A 16,061-nucleotide genomic window follows, 5' to 3' on the forward strand; every position below is an offset into this window, starting at 1 on the left:
ATATAAAAGTATTTTTAACATTCTTTAATAATAAGGTTAAAGATCATTTATTTCTCAAAAGAAGTGATAAAAAATGAATGAAATGGAGAATAAGGCTAGTCGTGGTTCCTTGCCTCCTGGAATTAATGATGATATTACGTCTGATAACGTAGTAAATACTGTTACATTGTAAGTAAACTTTTTGTATAATTCTAAACATAGGGCAGGATGTTAGTATTTTAAACGTAGGCATGCAATCTATGCTGATATTATGATACTAGATGTGCCCCGCGATTTAAAATAATGCTTAATGCTTAATTTATAATTTGCATTTATTTTTTTGTTATAATGTTAATATCATAATTATTATCATATTTCACCAGAAATTAAAAAATCAGCAAATAAAGTGTTTGAGATGTAAATAAAAGTAAATATATATGTCAACACTAGCGCTGTTATACGCAATTAGAAAGGAATTATTAAACAACAGATGCAACGATCGCGTCACCTAGCACATCGTTCGATAGTCACCTACCCTCATTTATTATATTACTCGAATTGTTCTGACATGTATAAAACGAACGGTGTCACCTCGGCTAAGGCAGTCTTGGCTCTGGCTTGGCACGATACATTTGTTGTATCCTGCTAGTAGCTTAACCTAGACTCATTCGATAATTAATTTGTGCATACGAATTAATTGTTACATATTATGGCGGATAACTCGAGCAGTGAAGGTGAGCGTTGATGCGCATCTCAAAGGAGATCTCCTTAAACCTACACCTAGGTCGCAAGTCCTAGGCACTGCTCTGAGTTACTCCCTCCGCCACACGATGGACTCGATCGGAGCGCTGAAGAGCGCGCACGCATCCACGTGTTCGGTGTACGTTACAATCTTGTTATAATCTTTTAAGGACTACCTACATAATATTGTAAAGAGTGCGAGTATAACCTACGCCCGCGCCCTGCAAATATAGAAAAGGAACTTCCAACAGTCGAAAGACTACATATATAAATTAAATATTTCATTTCATTATTTATTTCTAAAGCATGTTTTTTTCGTTTTTAGAGACGAACCTTTAACAGTTAACGAACGAGTATTTTTATTTTTTCGTATACATTGGAAAGGCGTTCTGAGTTTAATTGTTCCATTAATTTTAATACCAATACATATTTCATTCCCTTCTGAAGTAAGTATTTTAATAACAATATTTATTCTAAAACGGATACAAGTATTATTATAAAAATAGTAAAAAAAAAAATTACAGTGTTAGACTTACCGTTTTTTTTTTAATTGAATTCAAACCCTTCTTCATAGATAAGGGGCCTTAATTATAGTACCCAGTAATAAATATTACGCCTATAGCTTTAACCTGGCGGTTTTTTGAGATTTTAAGTATATATGATGCAAGACTTACATTATAATTAATTATTTTCATTAACTAATTACCTAATCAAGACTCTGAACTGTAATTTTCTGTAAATAATTAACTAAATGAGGTTACTTTCATGGCCATTTCATTTTAGTAGATCTGTTTACTTACTTAAAGCTTATTCGGCGCGTGATTACATAAATGATTAAGATGCAAGTTATTTTGTTTTAAACAGTAACTGCGTATTTTTTTTTTGCCGATTCTTCTCTGCGAAATAAACATTCCGGATCGGTGGTAGCTTCACTTTTAACAATAATTAAAATTAAATTAATAACTAATTTGCTTTTGAAGCCTATTTGAATAAAGTTATTTTCAATTTTGATTTATATCAATGATTTTAGGGTACTCTTTTGAACCGTAGGTCATTATATCTTTCTACTACTTACTACCTACAACTTGATGTGTGATATTGTCTGCCCTGCGCTGTGGTCCTTTAATTGTTATAGGTCATACAAAATTTTAGAAATACCAGTGGTGTGCCTACACTTTAGTACTGATGGCTATATTTTGGATAACCGAGTGTATTCCGTTGGCTGTAACATCATTTTTACCAATAATAATATTTCCCTTAACTGGTATTATGAGTACAACTGAAACGTGCAGTTGTTATATGAACGTAAGTATTATAAGATGTTATCTTTTTTATATATATTTTTATAACTATGTCGGCAAACAAGCGTACGACTCACCTTATAGTAAGCGATCGAAGTGCGTTGCCGACCCTATCCCCAATGCCCCCCAGGAGATCTGGTCACCTTACTCACCGACAGAAACACAACACTCCGTGAAAAAAGTATTATTTAGCTGTAATCTTCTGTATGGTCGAAGTACTACCCCAGTCAGGCTGCTTCATATTTTGAGCAGGAAATTTCCTGCTGTGCCCTACCTTAATTCAATTTAGTTACACATTCAGTTACACATTATCATTTAAATAAATAAAGGTGAGTTTTATTTTCTGTGTCCGATTTATCTATCATATATATCATCATTCATCATCATTACAGCCTATAGAGTCCACTGCTGGACATAGGCCTCCACAAGTTTACCCCAAAAATAACGTGAACTCATGTGTTTTGCCACACATAAATTATATATCGTTTTATAGATAATTGCTTGCTCTACCGGCATCCACACTAAAAAAAAAAACATTATTGCTTTTGTTTTTTTAAATTAATTATTTATTGAAATTATATATATGACTATGATATTATACTTATTAAGCATCTGTAACTTGGTCCAAGTTATGATAGGGTAGTTTTTATCTCAATTATTGATCCTCATATTCGTTATTTCAAATTAAATGTTCATTATACGACTTTAGTGTGTATTTATCGGTTAGTTCTATAAAATCCTAATAGATGGCGGTTTGGCATCTAAGTTACACAGATTCTTCATTATTCTAAGTCACAGATATCTGGTAGATGGCGCCGTATTTCTATTTCTCTATACGGTGCGCGATGGCGGTTTGGCATCTAAGCTGCACAGATATCCGGTAGATGGCACCGCATTTCTATTTCTAGGTTAAGGATAGCGCGTTTGAATATAGAACTTACATATATTTTAATAAATTATAATTACTGAGCCACAGCAACGCATGGCTGGGTCAGCTAGTTTATTAATTTATAAAAAATAATTTGAATCCGAATAAATATATTAAAAAAAGTAAATTGCTTTAGAATGTATATTTATTTTTAGTTTTTTATCAAGGAAATTTTTTATCAAATAAAAAACTTTGTTATTATAGATAAATATTTCCTGATTCCTCAACTCACTCATCTCTCACTTACTTGTTGTGTAGAAACTGAATCTACTGAACTGTTTAAAATCATCTACATCGCTAATAATAATAATAATAATATTACAGTACATATATTTATAGATCCATTAACTATCATATACATAACCCTGAAGCTATTAAATTTTATCGGTATATAATATTTTTAACCGACTTCAAAAAAAGGATACGATTCTTAATTCGACCGTAATTTTTGGAATACATATTTTGCGTAAGCTTTGATTATTCTAGGATACAATAATGATGTTTTTGGGCAGTATGATGCTGGCTTACGCCATTGAACAATCTGGTTTTCATATGAGGCTTGCCCTTCATGTTATCCGCGCTGTTGGCTACTCTCATTACAGGTAAGTAAGCAAATTCTTATAACATTTTTGATTTCTATCATAAAAAATAAATCATTTAAACCTATATATAACATAGTATATATATGTTTTTTAATGTCAGATAAAGTATCATTGCATAGTATAAAACAAAGTTTCTTCCAGCTCTCTGTATCCTTAGATCTGATTGAACGGATTTTGATGCGGTTTATTTAGTAAACAGAATGATTCCAGAGGAAGGTTATATATATATATATATATATATATATATATATATATATATAATACATGCATAATACAGTAAAGGAACGCTGATAGATAGTTTAGTTGCAACCGTGCGAAGCCGGGGCGGGTCGCTAGTATTAAATAATTTCCTTTCAGGTTATTGTTTGCAATGTGTTTCACTACAATGTTTGTTTCGATGTGGATAACAAACACAGCAGCCACTACGATGATGGTTCCGATCAATTTCGCTCTTCTTCAAGTATTCGAAGACGTAAGCTTACGTTTACTATTACTTAATGCATAATAACATGTACTTATATAGAAAATACATGACAATGATTTGTTTTCACTGTATTTAATTGTGTCATTACTATGTATGTCTTCAGTTTTTATAAAAACTTAGTATAATATTGATTTTAGACAAATCGATTATTAAGAAGAATTCAGTCTTCTTGTAAGTAGGTACTTTATTAATTTAAATACCGTTGTTCTAAAATAAATGTTCATTCAATATGCACCAAACACCATCCTTAAACTATGTGTGATGTTCTTGAAGATAAAGACATGCAGTCTAGTCATCATTTTGCTTTATTTAGTAATCCGTAAAAAGGCGGTTGACAATGTGAGATGAGCGATATCAATCCAAAGTACCTACTCTTCTTGTTACTATAAAATTATCCACATGAGTGCATCGAAGCAGAATCATTGTGGATTAATGCAACTGTCATATTACACAAACAGAATATTATTTTATTTTATTTATTATTTTAAATATTTTTGTTGACAGCAAAATATACTTAAAATATACGACATCGGAGCCGATGGGGAAAAGGTAGCATCGGATATAACGACTTGCTATTTTTGTGCTGCTACGTTTTCAGCAACGATAGGTACAAGTTTCAGCTTTTTATACCTATAAATGTTTTTAATTTTTTTCATCCTACATCATAAATTAATAGAAACATTAATGTTAGCAATACAAAGATAAAGATTATAAGATATTAAAAGATCGTTACTCTTATTTAATCACAATATTTAGGTGGCGTTGGAACGTTGGTGGGAACAGCTACTAATTTAGTGTTTAAAGGACTATTCTCTAGGTAAGTTCTAGAAGTAAAACTATTAAATTATTTTTAACTCCATAAAGCCACTTTGGAACCCTACCAGATATTATGTTACTTTCGACTACATAATCGCGATATTATTATATTGAAATATCTTATACAATAAATACATTCTATTAAATTGCAGAATGTACCCAGAAGCGCCCGAATATTTATCATTTCCAAAATTTTCCGCTTTTGCGATACCTTATATGCTGGTAATGGAGATCTTCCTGTATTTATACCTTCTCGTGGTATATCTAGGTTATTTGAGGTAATATTTTTAATTGGTAATATTTTAAATAATATTTTTTAGATGAAAGATGTATTTTTATTTTTTTTATATCACCAGGGTAGCAAAACTTTTCGGTCCGCCTAGTCATAAGCGAATACCGTAGCATATGAACGTCCGACACTCCCCAGTATCTCTCGCTACTTTACCACAGATCAAGACACTTTTTGAGAGTATTTCCTTTCAAAAATATATAAAATAGATACGTGGAAAATGTATTAAATATAATGAATGCATTAAAATTTAAATTAATACAATAAAAACTAGAATTAAATCAATAAAAATAAAATAATAAAAAAACATTTAAATTAAATAAACGATAAATTAAAAATTTATACAACTTTTTTTTTATTAATTTCGATCAAAAAGTTGCTGTACCCATCCCTCAACATATATTCATAGAAATTATATTTTATTTTACAAGGCCAAACAGTGAAGCCGCTAAAAAAGCTAGAATGACACCATCGGGAATAGAAGCGGCTAAAATAGCAGTTAATGATAATTTGGAAAAACTTGGGCGCATAACATTTTGGGAAATAGTAAGTAAAACTCATACTAATAGCACCTAGTAGAAAACTGAATAAATAAGTAACTTTTATCTGACACTTCTTACGCGTGGGAATCGTTATAAGTTGTTTTCATTTTTCCTAATTGGGTGTAAAAAATATCTAAACTGAGGATATAAATAACATATTCTGTAAGATAATTTTACCTTTTTTATATTGATTTATGAATTAAACGACTCAAGACGACTTCGCTACTTTTACTTTTTGAGTAATAACTCCATTTTAAGATAAAGTCTACACACATTATAAGTTAGACCTCTAGGGCCACAATTTGAATAACTGCGTTCAGTTTAAATAAATGAAAAAATCTTTAACATACACAACAGGTCATCTATTCCTAAGTTAAGCAACTTAATGTTTGTGTTATAGGTAACAGCCGACTGATATAGCTATTTTTTTTTTGACGTGACAACGTCTAATAAATCGATTAACGCCGGCGGCATGCACGAAAAAGGATGATTCATTACGTTACGCTCATTGTCCTGTTACGCTCAGTGACTATCACTTACGCTCAGTGACTATCACTCGATTGACCTATACGTCCGAGCCATTTTGTAACATGACGTTGTCACGTTAAACTATCGTCCATAATCCAACTTTACAGACTAAAAAATTTTTTGATTAACAAACATACAACTATACATATAAAAATAAATATACATATTACACCCAGACTCGCGACGGGAATATAGCTCACAACCCTTGGAGCAGAAAGCAGGGCCACTACAAACTTCGCCAATGGGCTTGTCGTAGTTTGTAGTTTTTTTCTGTAATAAATAATTAGAAATCGCAAGGCCTTGTCAAAAGGATTATGACAAACATCACATAAATTATACTCTTTTTATTAATAATTGATAACTAATCTGTTGTATTGTTTGTGGTCGCTTAAAACACTGAGCGACTCGACGGTCGCGTTTTCCCCTTTCTACGTTCTAGTCTGACTGTATTTCCTTATTATGGGTTTCTCTTCTTCACCACAACTTGGAGATCATTTTAAAGTGTTGGGCCGGATATTTATCATAAACACATAATAGTATCAATTATCTGCCTTCAACCAATATGAAGAAAGAGGCATTTTTCCATCAGTTGACGTTACGCTGAATCAATCTATGAACCTATCGAATGAATAATTATGATCTTTTGTTTCAGCTTGTCATAATTCTATTTATTAGTGCTATTTTATTGTTCTTTTGTCGTACCCCACAAATATTTACCGGTTGGGGTGACATTATACCATTGTATTTCGATATCGAGGACAAAAAATTGTATGTATGAGTTGTTTGAATGAAAATTTTGCTAGTAATGAAAATTTTAAATTAAATTTTATTTTGAAGCTGACATTTTAATCACACAGCGTGAACGATTCAGCAGCGGCTTTGTTGATTGGATTCTTGATGCTTTTGTTACCATCTTCACTGAAATTTTTTGAAAATTTCAGTGCAAAATGTAAATATACTTGATATAGTTAATGTAGCAAAGTTTGGGTAATGATATATAAATTTATTTTATTTTATAGATAACGCTTTTTTAGAAGTAAAATTGAAAGAAAACAAATTCACATGATTTCAATAAGTAATTATTGAAATGTTTCCCATACTGCTTATATAATTAGTTATACAATAATTTATCCAAGAACAAAATTAACCCTTTACACCTATTGTTATAAATCACTATTTATTTAATTCATATCACAGTAGTGATGAGTTAATTTTGTATAGTAAAAAACATAAAAATACAAATTAACTCGTATGTAATCACGCTTCATACACTGCTGCACAGTGCGCAATCATTCATTCTACGATTATTGTAAAGTTAAACAAAATTAATTTCAAATTAATGAGTTTCAGATTATGGTGATTTACCAAATAAAAGAATACCATCAGTCCTTTTATGGGAAAAAGTAAACGAAGTAATGCCATACAGTTTTATGTTTCTATTAGGTACGTGTAATAAAATAATTTCAATTCAATACTATTGTTCATATTATTATTATTTGTAATGGACCGTGTAAATGTCTGTTTTTTTTCTCAAGTAGATATTTACTGTCTCTATTTAAGGCGGTGGATTTGCTCTTTCGAATGCTGCGAAAAAGGATTACACTGATTTAAATGGAAAAATTGGTACTATGCTTAGAAATTTAAAGGACTTGCCAAATAGTTTAATTATATTTTTAATTATTATTTTCACCGTTTTCACTACGAATTTTGCATCAAATGTCGCAGTTTGTAATGTGATTACTCCGATTGTTATGCAACTGGTAATTATACAGGATTTTATAAGGTATTTTATTGATTCAATAGTTGTTTAGTTAATTTACTTCAAAAACTATGTATACAGATGTTAATTATCACCGTTTATTGAAATAAGTTAAGTGAAAATTTGCGTTCTCAATTAGCGTAGATAATATTGAATAACATATTTTAATTTCTTACTGTTATTATTTTAAAGATAATATTTTTAGTAAAAAAGGTAAATTAGTCTTAGATTGGCGCTAAGAGTTTATGCAAACAAATGTAATGCATAACTTGCTGACACATTGATAGTTAGATCTATATCCTAACGAACACGATATATATATTTATTTATTTTATAGACACATCGACAGAATACATATAAAATATTATATCGAATCAATATTACATTATTATCTAATATGTATCCTATTACGGAATACACAAAAATATATAATACTATAATTACAATATATTAATGTCATGAAGCAAGTGTATTTAAAATAATTTCACATAAAAATTTTAAAAAGTAAATATCCTACTTTTTAACAACTAGCTGACCCCGCAAACGTTATTTTGCCATATATGTTAAGACCCCCTTTATAACTTAGCTGTATGAAAAATAGACGTTGGCCGATGCTCAGACCCACCCGATATGCACACAAAATTTCATAAAAATCAGTCCAGCCGTTTCGGAGAAATAACATTGTAACTAACATTGTGACACGAAAACTTTATATATAAGATTTTTCCCTGAATTTTTTGTTCAATCACAATAAAATATAACCTAATCACTCCTGAATAGCGTGGCTTTCTGTTAGTAAAAGAATGTTCGTGATCGGATCAGTATTTGTGGAGATTACCCCCTACAAACAAACAAAGTTAGAAATTTTACCTCTTTTTAATATTAGTATAGATAAATTCATTTAAAAAGAACCATTAATCAAATTATTTTATATAAAAATAATTGTGTTTGCTCGCAAATGAAAAAAAAACCGACTTCAATTACATCGACGAGTAATACAACGTAGATCGACGAAAAAATACTCAAGTAACTGTGCGTCATCAAAGATTACTCAAAAAGTAGTTATCAGATCTCAATGAAATTTATATGTGACCACATGACAAATATCAGCTTTTGATTAAATTAAAAATTATTAAAATCGGTACACCCAGTAAAAAGTTATTGCGGATTTTCAAGAAGTTCCCTCGATTTCTCTGGGATCCCATTATCAGATCCTGGTTTCCTTATCATGGTACTAAACTAGGGATATCTTCTTTCCAACAAAAAAAGAATTATTAAAATCGGTACACCCAGTAAAAAGTTATTGCGGATTTTCAAGAGTTTCCCTCGATTTCTCTAGGATCCCACCATCAAATCTTTTTTTTTTTTTTTTAGGCAGGCATTTGACCACAATCTCACCTGATGTTAAGTGACGATGCGGTCGAAGGTGGAGCATGCCTGCCTAATATCAGCCTATTCACTCTGGCCTTGAAGGCACCCAGATTGTATCGTTCGGGAAACACAGACGCGGGCAACGAGTTCCATTCCTTAGCTGTGCGCATCAGAAAAGTAGAGCCAAAGCGTTTTGTGCGCGTAGGTGGCATATCGATGACATAAGGATGGAACGATCGACCGCGCCTAGTGTCCCGATGGCGGAAGGTTGTTGGGGGAATTAGATCGTGTAATTCCTTCGCACACTCACCGAAATATATTCTGTAGAACACCGACAGACGAGCTACCCTACGCCGATGATCGAGACTCTGCAACTTGGTGTCTGTCAGAGTAGGGTCACCTATGAGTCTCTTAGCTCGTTTTTCCACCGAGTCCAAAGTTGCCAGTTGGTATTTGGCGGATCCATCCCAAAGATGGCAGCAATACTCCATACAAGACCGAACTTGTGCTTGGTATAGTTGAAGCAGCTGTTCTGGAGTGAAGTATCGCCTGACCTTAGAGAGAATACCTAGTTTTTTTGCTGCAGTTTTTGCTTTGGACTCGATGTGTTGCCCAAAGTTCAGATTGGACGATAGCTCTACACCGAGGAGCTGTAGGGAGTCGGTAATTTCCACAGAAACATCCCGGAAAGTCGGAGCCAGGTGTAAAGGGCTCCGTTTAGAGGAGAACACACACGCCTGTGTTTTTGTAGCGTTGAACGTGACCAGATTGGCATCGCCCCATTCGGAGACTGCCTGGAGGGCGACGTTCAAGCGGCTGACCATATCCTCTCGACAAGACTGAATAACATCCTTACTAGCCCCTGCACTCGAAAAGTATCTGTCCGTCACTGTGCAGTCGTCAGCGTACCCAAAGGTACCGGGGACGAGCAGATCGTTAATATGCAGGAGGAAGAGGGTAGCGGACAAGACTGATCCCTGAGGAACACCAGCGTCGATAGCCTTTTGGTCCGACGAGTACCCGTCAAGGACAACTTGTATTGAACGTTCGCTCAGGAAGTCAGAAATCCAAGTGCAAAGGCCAGGTGGAATACCATATGAAGGAAGCTTGCTTATAAGGCTCGCGTGCCAAACCCTGTCAAAGGCCTTCGAGATATCGAGAGACACGGCAAGTGCTTCGCCGTGTTTGTCAATGGCCTCACTCCAAATATGTGTGGCATACACTAGAAGGTCCCCAGTCGAACGGTGCTGGCGGAAACCGTACTGCCGGTCGCTGAGGAGATCGTTACCTTCCAAGTGGGCCAAGAGTTTGTTGTTAAGTTCACGTTCCATAGTCTTACAGAGTATGGATGTGACCGAGATGGGACGGTAATTGACAGGGTCTGCACGACTACCTTTTTTGGGCACAGGCTGCACGTTGGCAAGCTTCCAAGACTTCGGCACTTTGCCAGTCTTAAGTGACAGGCGGTACAGGCGTGTAAGAGGTGGAGACAACTCAGGGGCACAGGTACGCAGGACTATCGCTGGTATACCATCCGGTCCGCTGGCCTTGTTCACGTCTAGAGTTTGCAGGATTTTAAGGATCTCTTTTTGGCGTATGAGTACTTCTGCCATAATGCAGTCAGCACGAGTTGAGATTGGTGGAGCTTTTCCTGCAACATCCAGACGCGAGTTCTCAGCAAAAAGAGATGCAAACAAATCCGCTTTCTCTTTCGCAGAGTGGGCCAGTGATCCATCAGTCCTCAGCAATGGTGGAAGTGACGGCCGACAAAAGTTAGATTCAACGGCTTTTGCCAGGGACCAAAACGCTTTGCTCCCAGAAGGGTAAGAAGCTAGTTTGGCCCCAATGCGGCTGATATGGTTGAATCTAGTCCTGCGTAACGTCCTTTTACATACCTTGGCGGCTTGGTTAAAAGCTTTCTTCAAATTCCGAGAATTTGGAGACTTGCGCGCTCGAGCTTCAGCCCATGCAGTGTATGCCGACCGCTTTTTGGCTTCTGCACGATAGCATTCCGCATCAAACCATGGGCGAGCTTTTCCATTCGTCGCTACGTCAGAGTATGGTATAAAATATTCCATACCCTGGCGTATAACCGCGGTAATGGCTTCAGCGCAGCTGGACGGATCATCAGAAGAAAAGCATACCTCTCGCCAAGGATAGGACGAGAAAAAGTGACGCATCTCATCCCAATCTGCTGCCTTATATCGCCACACCCGTCTTGGGCCACATGGGGATTCTTCGGGTGGGGAACAGACGGATATTGATTTTACCAGACAGTGGTCAGAAGTACCCAGTGGTGCAGAAACTGTTATTGAGTACCTGTCTGGATCAGTTGTTAAAAATAGGTCTAAGCAGTTGGCGGTATGAGAGTCTACGTACGTAAATCCTGGTTTTCTTATCATGATACTAAAATAGAGATATCTCCTTTCCAACAAAAAAAGAATTATCAAAATCGGTACATCCAGTAGAAAGTTATGCGGTATAATACAACGTAGGTCGACGAAAAAAGCGTCAAGTAAAAACGCATTATTAGATATAGCTCGAAAAGTAGCTGTTAGATCTCAAATAAATTTAAATGAGACCAATTGGCACACACCACTTTTCGATCAAAAGAAAATTTGTCGAAATCGCTCCACCCAGTCAAAAGTTCTGATGTAACATACATAAAAAAAAAAAAAAACATACAGTCGAATTGAGAACCTCCTCCTTTTTTGGAAGTCGGTTAAAAATCAAAGGTAAGTCAAGAAAATATTAATAATCAAACATATCTAGAATTCAATAATAAGTAGATAACTAAAATTTTAATAATAATATCAATACACAAAAAAAAAACATTAGTAATTATTTAATAAATCAGGTAAATAATTATAATCTTATAATAAAAAAATAGACGGGAGTCCCGTAGAAGTGGGGTGAAGTTTCAGTTACAGGATTCTATTGGCATTTTTTAAGCTGTGCTATGTTCACTATGAAATCCTTAAAACAGGACAGAAAAATTACTCCTCACTATAATAAAATTATCGCTTACCTTTCTAAGATTTTATACTATAAACGTCTCGAAAAACTTTTTATGTAAATTGCAGTTGGAAAGACCATTGTAAGCTTTAAGGGTGCTATCAATAATGATTTAGGTACTCCTCATTGCCACACTATGCTTCACGACTAATCCACAAGTTTAAAGTCATTTAACGCGTAATAGAACGGAATATGCTATGAGTATCTATCTCTCAAAGATAGGTTTAGAAATGAGACTATCTGCGAGAAAACTGAAGCAACTAACATACTTCACAGAACTATGTAGTTGATTCGATGGCCGCTGGAGCAGATATGTGCTGGAGTAAAGACCGCGTGTTTGCCAACGCGGAGTGGGATGTCCTCTGGCCCGCTGAAACGACGGTGGACAAACGGTGAAGGCTGGCTATGTCCAGCAGTGGAATGCGATAAGCTAAAGAGAATGAGATAAAGGGAAAGAGATAGAGTCATAATAATTGGATGCTGATTTGCAATACAAATAATACAAATAGCCAGTCAGTCAGTCAGTTCAGCCTATTGCAGTCCACTGCTGGATGTAGGCCTCCCCAAGTTCGCGCCAGACATCCCGGTTTCTGCAATTCTCATCCAGCCTACACCGGCAATCCTACGTAGATCGTCGGTCCAACGGGCTGGAGGATGTCCCATTTTGCGTTTGCCAAGACGCAGTGTCCACTCCAGGACCTGTCTGCTCCAATGACCATCAGTCCATCGACACAGATGACCAACCCACTGAAAACTCTTAAAACTTCTTTATATACTCGTATGTCAAAAGATCTTGACATTGTAGTTTCTTTTTCAAGTCACATACAATGTCGTACAACTATAAACATGAAAATATTATACTAAATAATAATAACATAGAAATTATTAGACCTATTCATATCTTTTCAAAGCTCTTTAATTTTAAATTGGCCAACAGCGACAGCTATGCCACCTTGCCCAAAGAGTTAACTCAACGAGTACAAACGACTAAATACTGGTGAAGTTTAATATTCTCATACTAGATGGCGTCATGTGCTACTCAGTAATTTAAATTGCGGTGTCAAAATTCATATTATAAAAATACGATGGCGTAGTGGTAGTACATATGTAAATTTTATGTTGTTCTAGTTCAAGAGTTTCTAACAAAACCAAAAATATTACTCATGTTTTTTATAAATTAATGAATGCTTTTCTAACGCACCGACCAATTTTTTTTTTGTGTATTTGCTATTCTAGGTGATATTGACAATATCATTTGAGCTTTTTTTTACTCCATTGAAACCCATTATCTCAAAGGAAATTGAAGTCAAGATGGTGTCATGTACGGCAAATTATCAATTCGGATATCGGTTAGGTCTTTTAATATTTTTGTCTTTCCGCGAATTAGGTAGAAATGTGGGTACGTTCTGCGTAGTTTACTCTTTAATTTTACTGAAATAGGGTTTGCACACCAGATGAGTTAGGCCAAATGCTGGCCGGCCTAAACGAGTCCTCCCGACATGTCGGTCTCTGTATGAACTTGGACAAAACGAAAGATATGTTTAACAACCAAGTCATACCGAGACCGGTATCGGTCGACGGTGCTTTTTTCGAAGTTGTTCAGGATTATATTTACCTAGGCCATACTATCCAACTAGGCCGCAACGACTTCGAGAAGGAGGCCGATAAGAGGATTCGGTTGGTCTGAGCGGCGTTTAGCAGGCTTCGTCGAGTCTTCACTTCGAAGATTCCGCAAATTCTGCAATAGGCTGAACTGACTGACTGACTGACCCAAAGGGTACTCGACGGGATCATATTAACGTACCTCCGCTGTCTGTCTGTTACAAGACTGTACTGTACTGTTTTGAAGGGTAACAGGTAGATGTTTTCTTTTATTTTCATGAAATAGTTTTAATTTGTTCACTAAAATAAGTTTCAATTTGTATTTGGTTTTAAAGTTTATGATGTAGTCGACTGTATTACGATAATTCTGCAGTATGTCAAATTTGGACTACGACGAATACGGAACAAACGATTTTAAATAGTTTAGTTGTGGCCCTCGTTTATATTTTGCCCCAGGGCCTTTGGTTACCGAGCTACGCCACTGATACATCCATATGCATTTAGTAAAAAGCGGTTATTTTAATATTACAAACCGACACTTTAATTTTATTTATTTGTATAGATTAGACAGCGTAGGACAGTTTATTCAAACTGTGTCACTTTTCTTATTTAAATAATTTTTATACCCGTCATAACTTCTAAACGAAAAGTCCGATCTGAATCATTTAAATGGATAAGGATTAATATCACGATACCAATATTGATTTCACCTGTATTTGAACTTCATTAATTAGATAAAAACTGTCATTGTGGCTGAAATAAGATAGTTAGGCATAAAATAGTTAGTCCGCCATATTTTATTTAGACTAACATCACTTTATTCAAATTATTCTAAGCAAGTACTTTTATTCGATACTCATATTATAGAAGTACATTAAAAATAACTAGTCCGCCATCTTGCATATGCCGCCATATTGGATTTAGAATAACGTCACAAAGGTAACCATGCATTATCATCCAAATTGAAGTTGTATACAAAATTTCAGCTCAATTGGTTGAATATACCTGCTTCAAAATTAAGTTGCAAGATTTCGCCCCAACAAATTTACTTATATAAATACATACATATATACATTACAAGTTAAATAAAGGCTTGTAATAACAAATACGTATAATAGTAACAAATTCTATAACGTTACAGAACTCCTTAACAGGGATAGGAATAGGGACATAATACGATCACTTTGTTTTTGTAATATTATAGTTAAAAAAATATAATTAGAAAAAAATATACCGAGTTTAAAAATTACTGCTTAGTTTAGGATAAACAATCTCAAATATTGATTTTTTTCAGGCGAAAGAAATAAACCAAAACCCTTTGTGGTACAACGTAGCTGCAGGATTTTCTTCTTCTTATGCTCTATGCCTGCCAGTCGGCACACCAGGAAATCTAATAGTTCAAAGCGCTGCTAATATTCCAACATCTAAAATGGTAAGAAAAAAAATTGCACCTAATTTTTTCCTACTTTCCTTGAAATTGAGTTAATTTTGTTATATATTTAAAATTACAGATAAAAGCCGGTGTTGGACCATCGGTGCTAACTATCACAATAACTTGGTTGAGTGTGTATTGTTGGGCGCCAGTTATTTGGCCAGATTTGCTAACGTTACCCAATTGGATAGAATGAGACATATACGTACAATATTACTTTTTTACTTATGAGTCATTATATACCTAGAATTGTTATTAAAATCATATAATAAAAAATGCACTATTATACTATACTTTTGCGTATACGTAGTATAATAGTGTCACTTTTCAACGTTTATATGTATCATTTAATAACTTTGTTGGTATTAAATTTATTGGAATACTAGCTGTGCGACTTCGTCCGCGCGGAATTTAACAAAATAGCTATCGTTCAGCTCGCAAAGTTATAAAAAAAAACTAAAATGAAAGTACCTCGCTAAGTTAGTTACTCCTTAGTAGTTAGTTACTCCTTATTACATTAGCTATCTACCAGTGAAAGTCACGACTAAATCGGTCCAGCTGTTTCAGAGATTAGCTGGAACAAACACACAGACAGACAGACAGATAAAAATTGAAAAAAAATAATTTGGTATTATGTACCGTATATACATCCATATGCATTTAGTAAAAAGC

At 34.5% G+C, this 16,061-nt stretch overlaps 1 protein-coding gene across 1 annotated transcript; it reads left to right on the forward strand.

Annotated features, from left to right (window-relative positions):
• The first annotated feature begins 73 nt into the window (after positions 1–73).
• On the forward strand, positions 74–15,585 carry LOC123657416 (protein I'm not dead yet-like). Its single transcript, XM_045592962.1, has 15 exons — positions 74–168; positions 1,046–1,166; positions 1,873–2,025; positions 3,436–3,551; positions 3,909–4,023; positions 4,540–4,642; positions 4,792–4,852; positions 5,004–5,129; positions 5,572–5,686; positions 6,863–6,978; positions 7,068–7,159; positions 7,561–7,653; positions 7,771–7,970; positions 15,252–15,389; positions 15,469–15,585. Exons 1-15 carry the CDS (start codon positions 74–76, stop codon positions 15,583–15,585), a joined length of 1,761 nt encoding a protein of 586 aa, XP_045448918.1.
• Positions 15,586–16,061: the final 476 nt, after the last annotated feature.

Source organism: Melitaea cinxia, chromosome 10 (assembly GCF_905220565.1).
Source record: "Melitaea cinxia chromosome 10, ilMelCinx1.1, whole genome shotgun sequence".
Lineage (NCBI taxonomy): Eukaryota > Metazoa > Arthropoda > Insecta > Lepidoptera > Nymphalidae > Melitaea > Melitaea cinxia.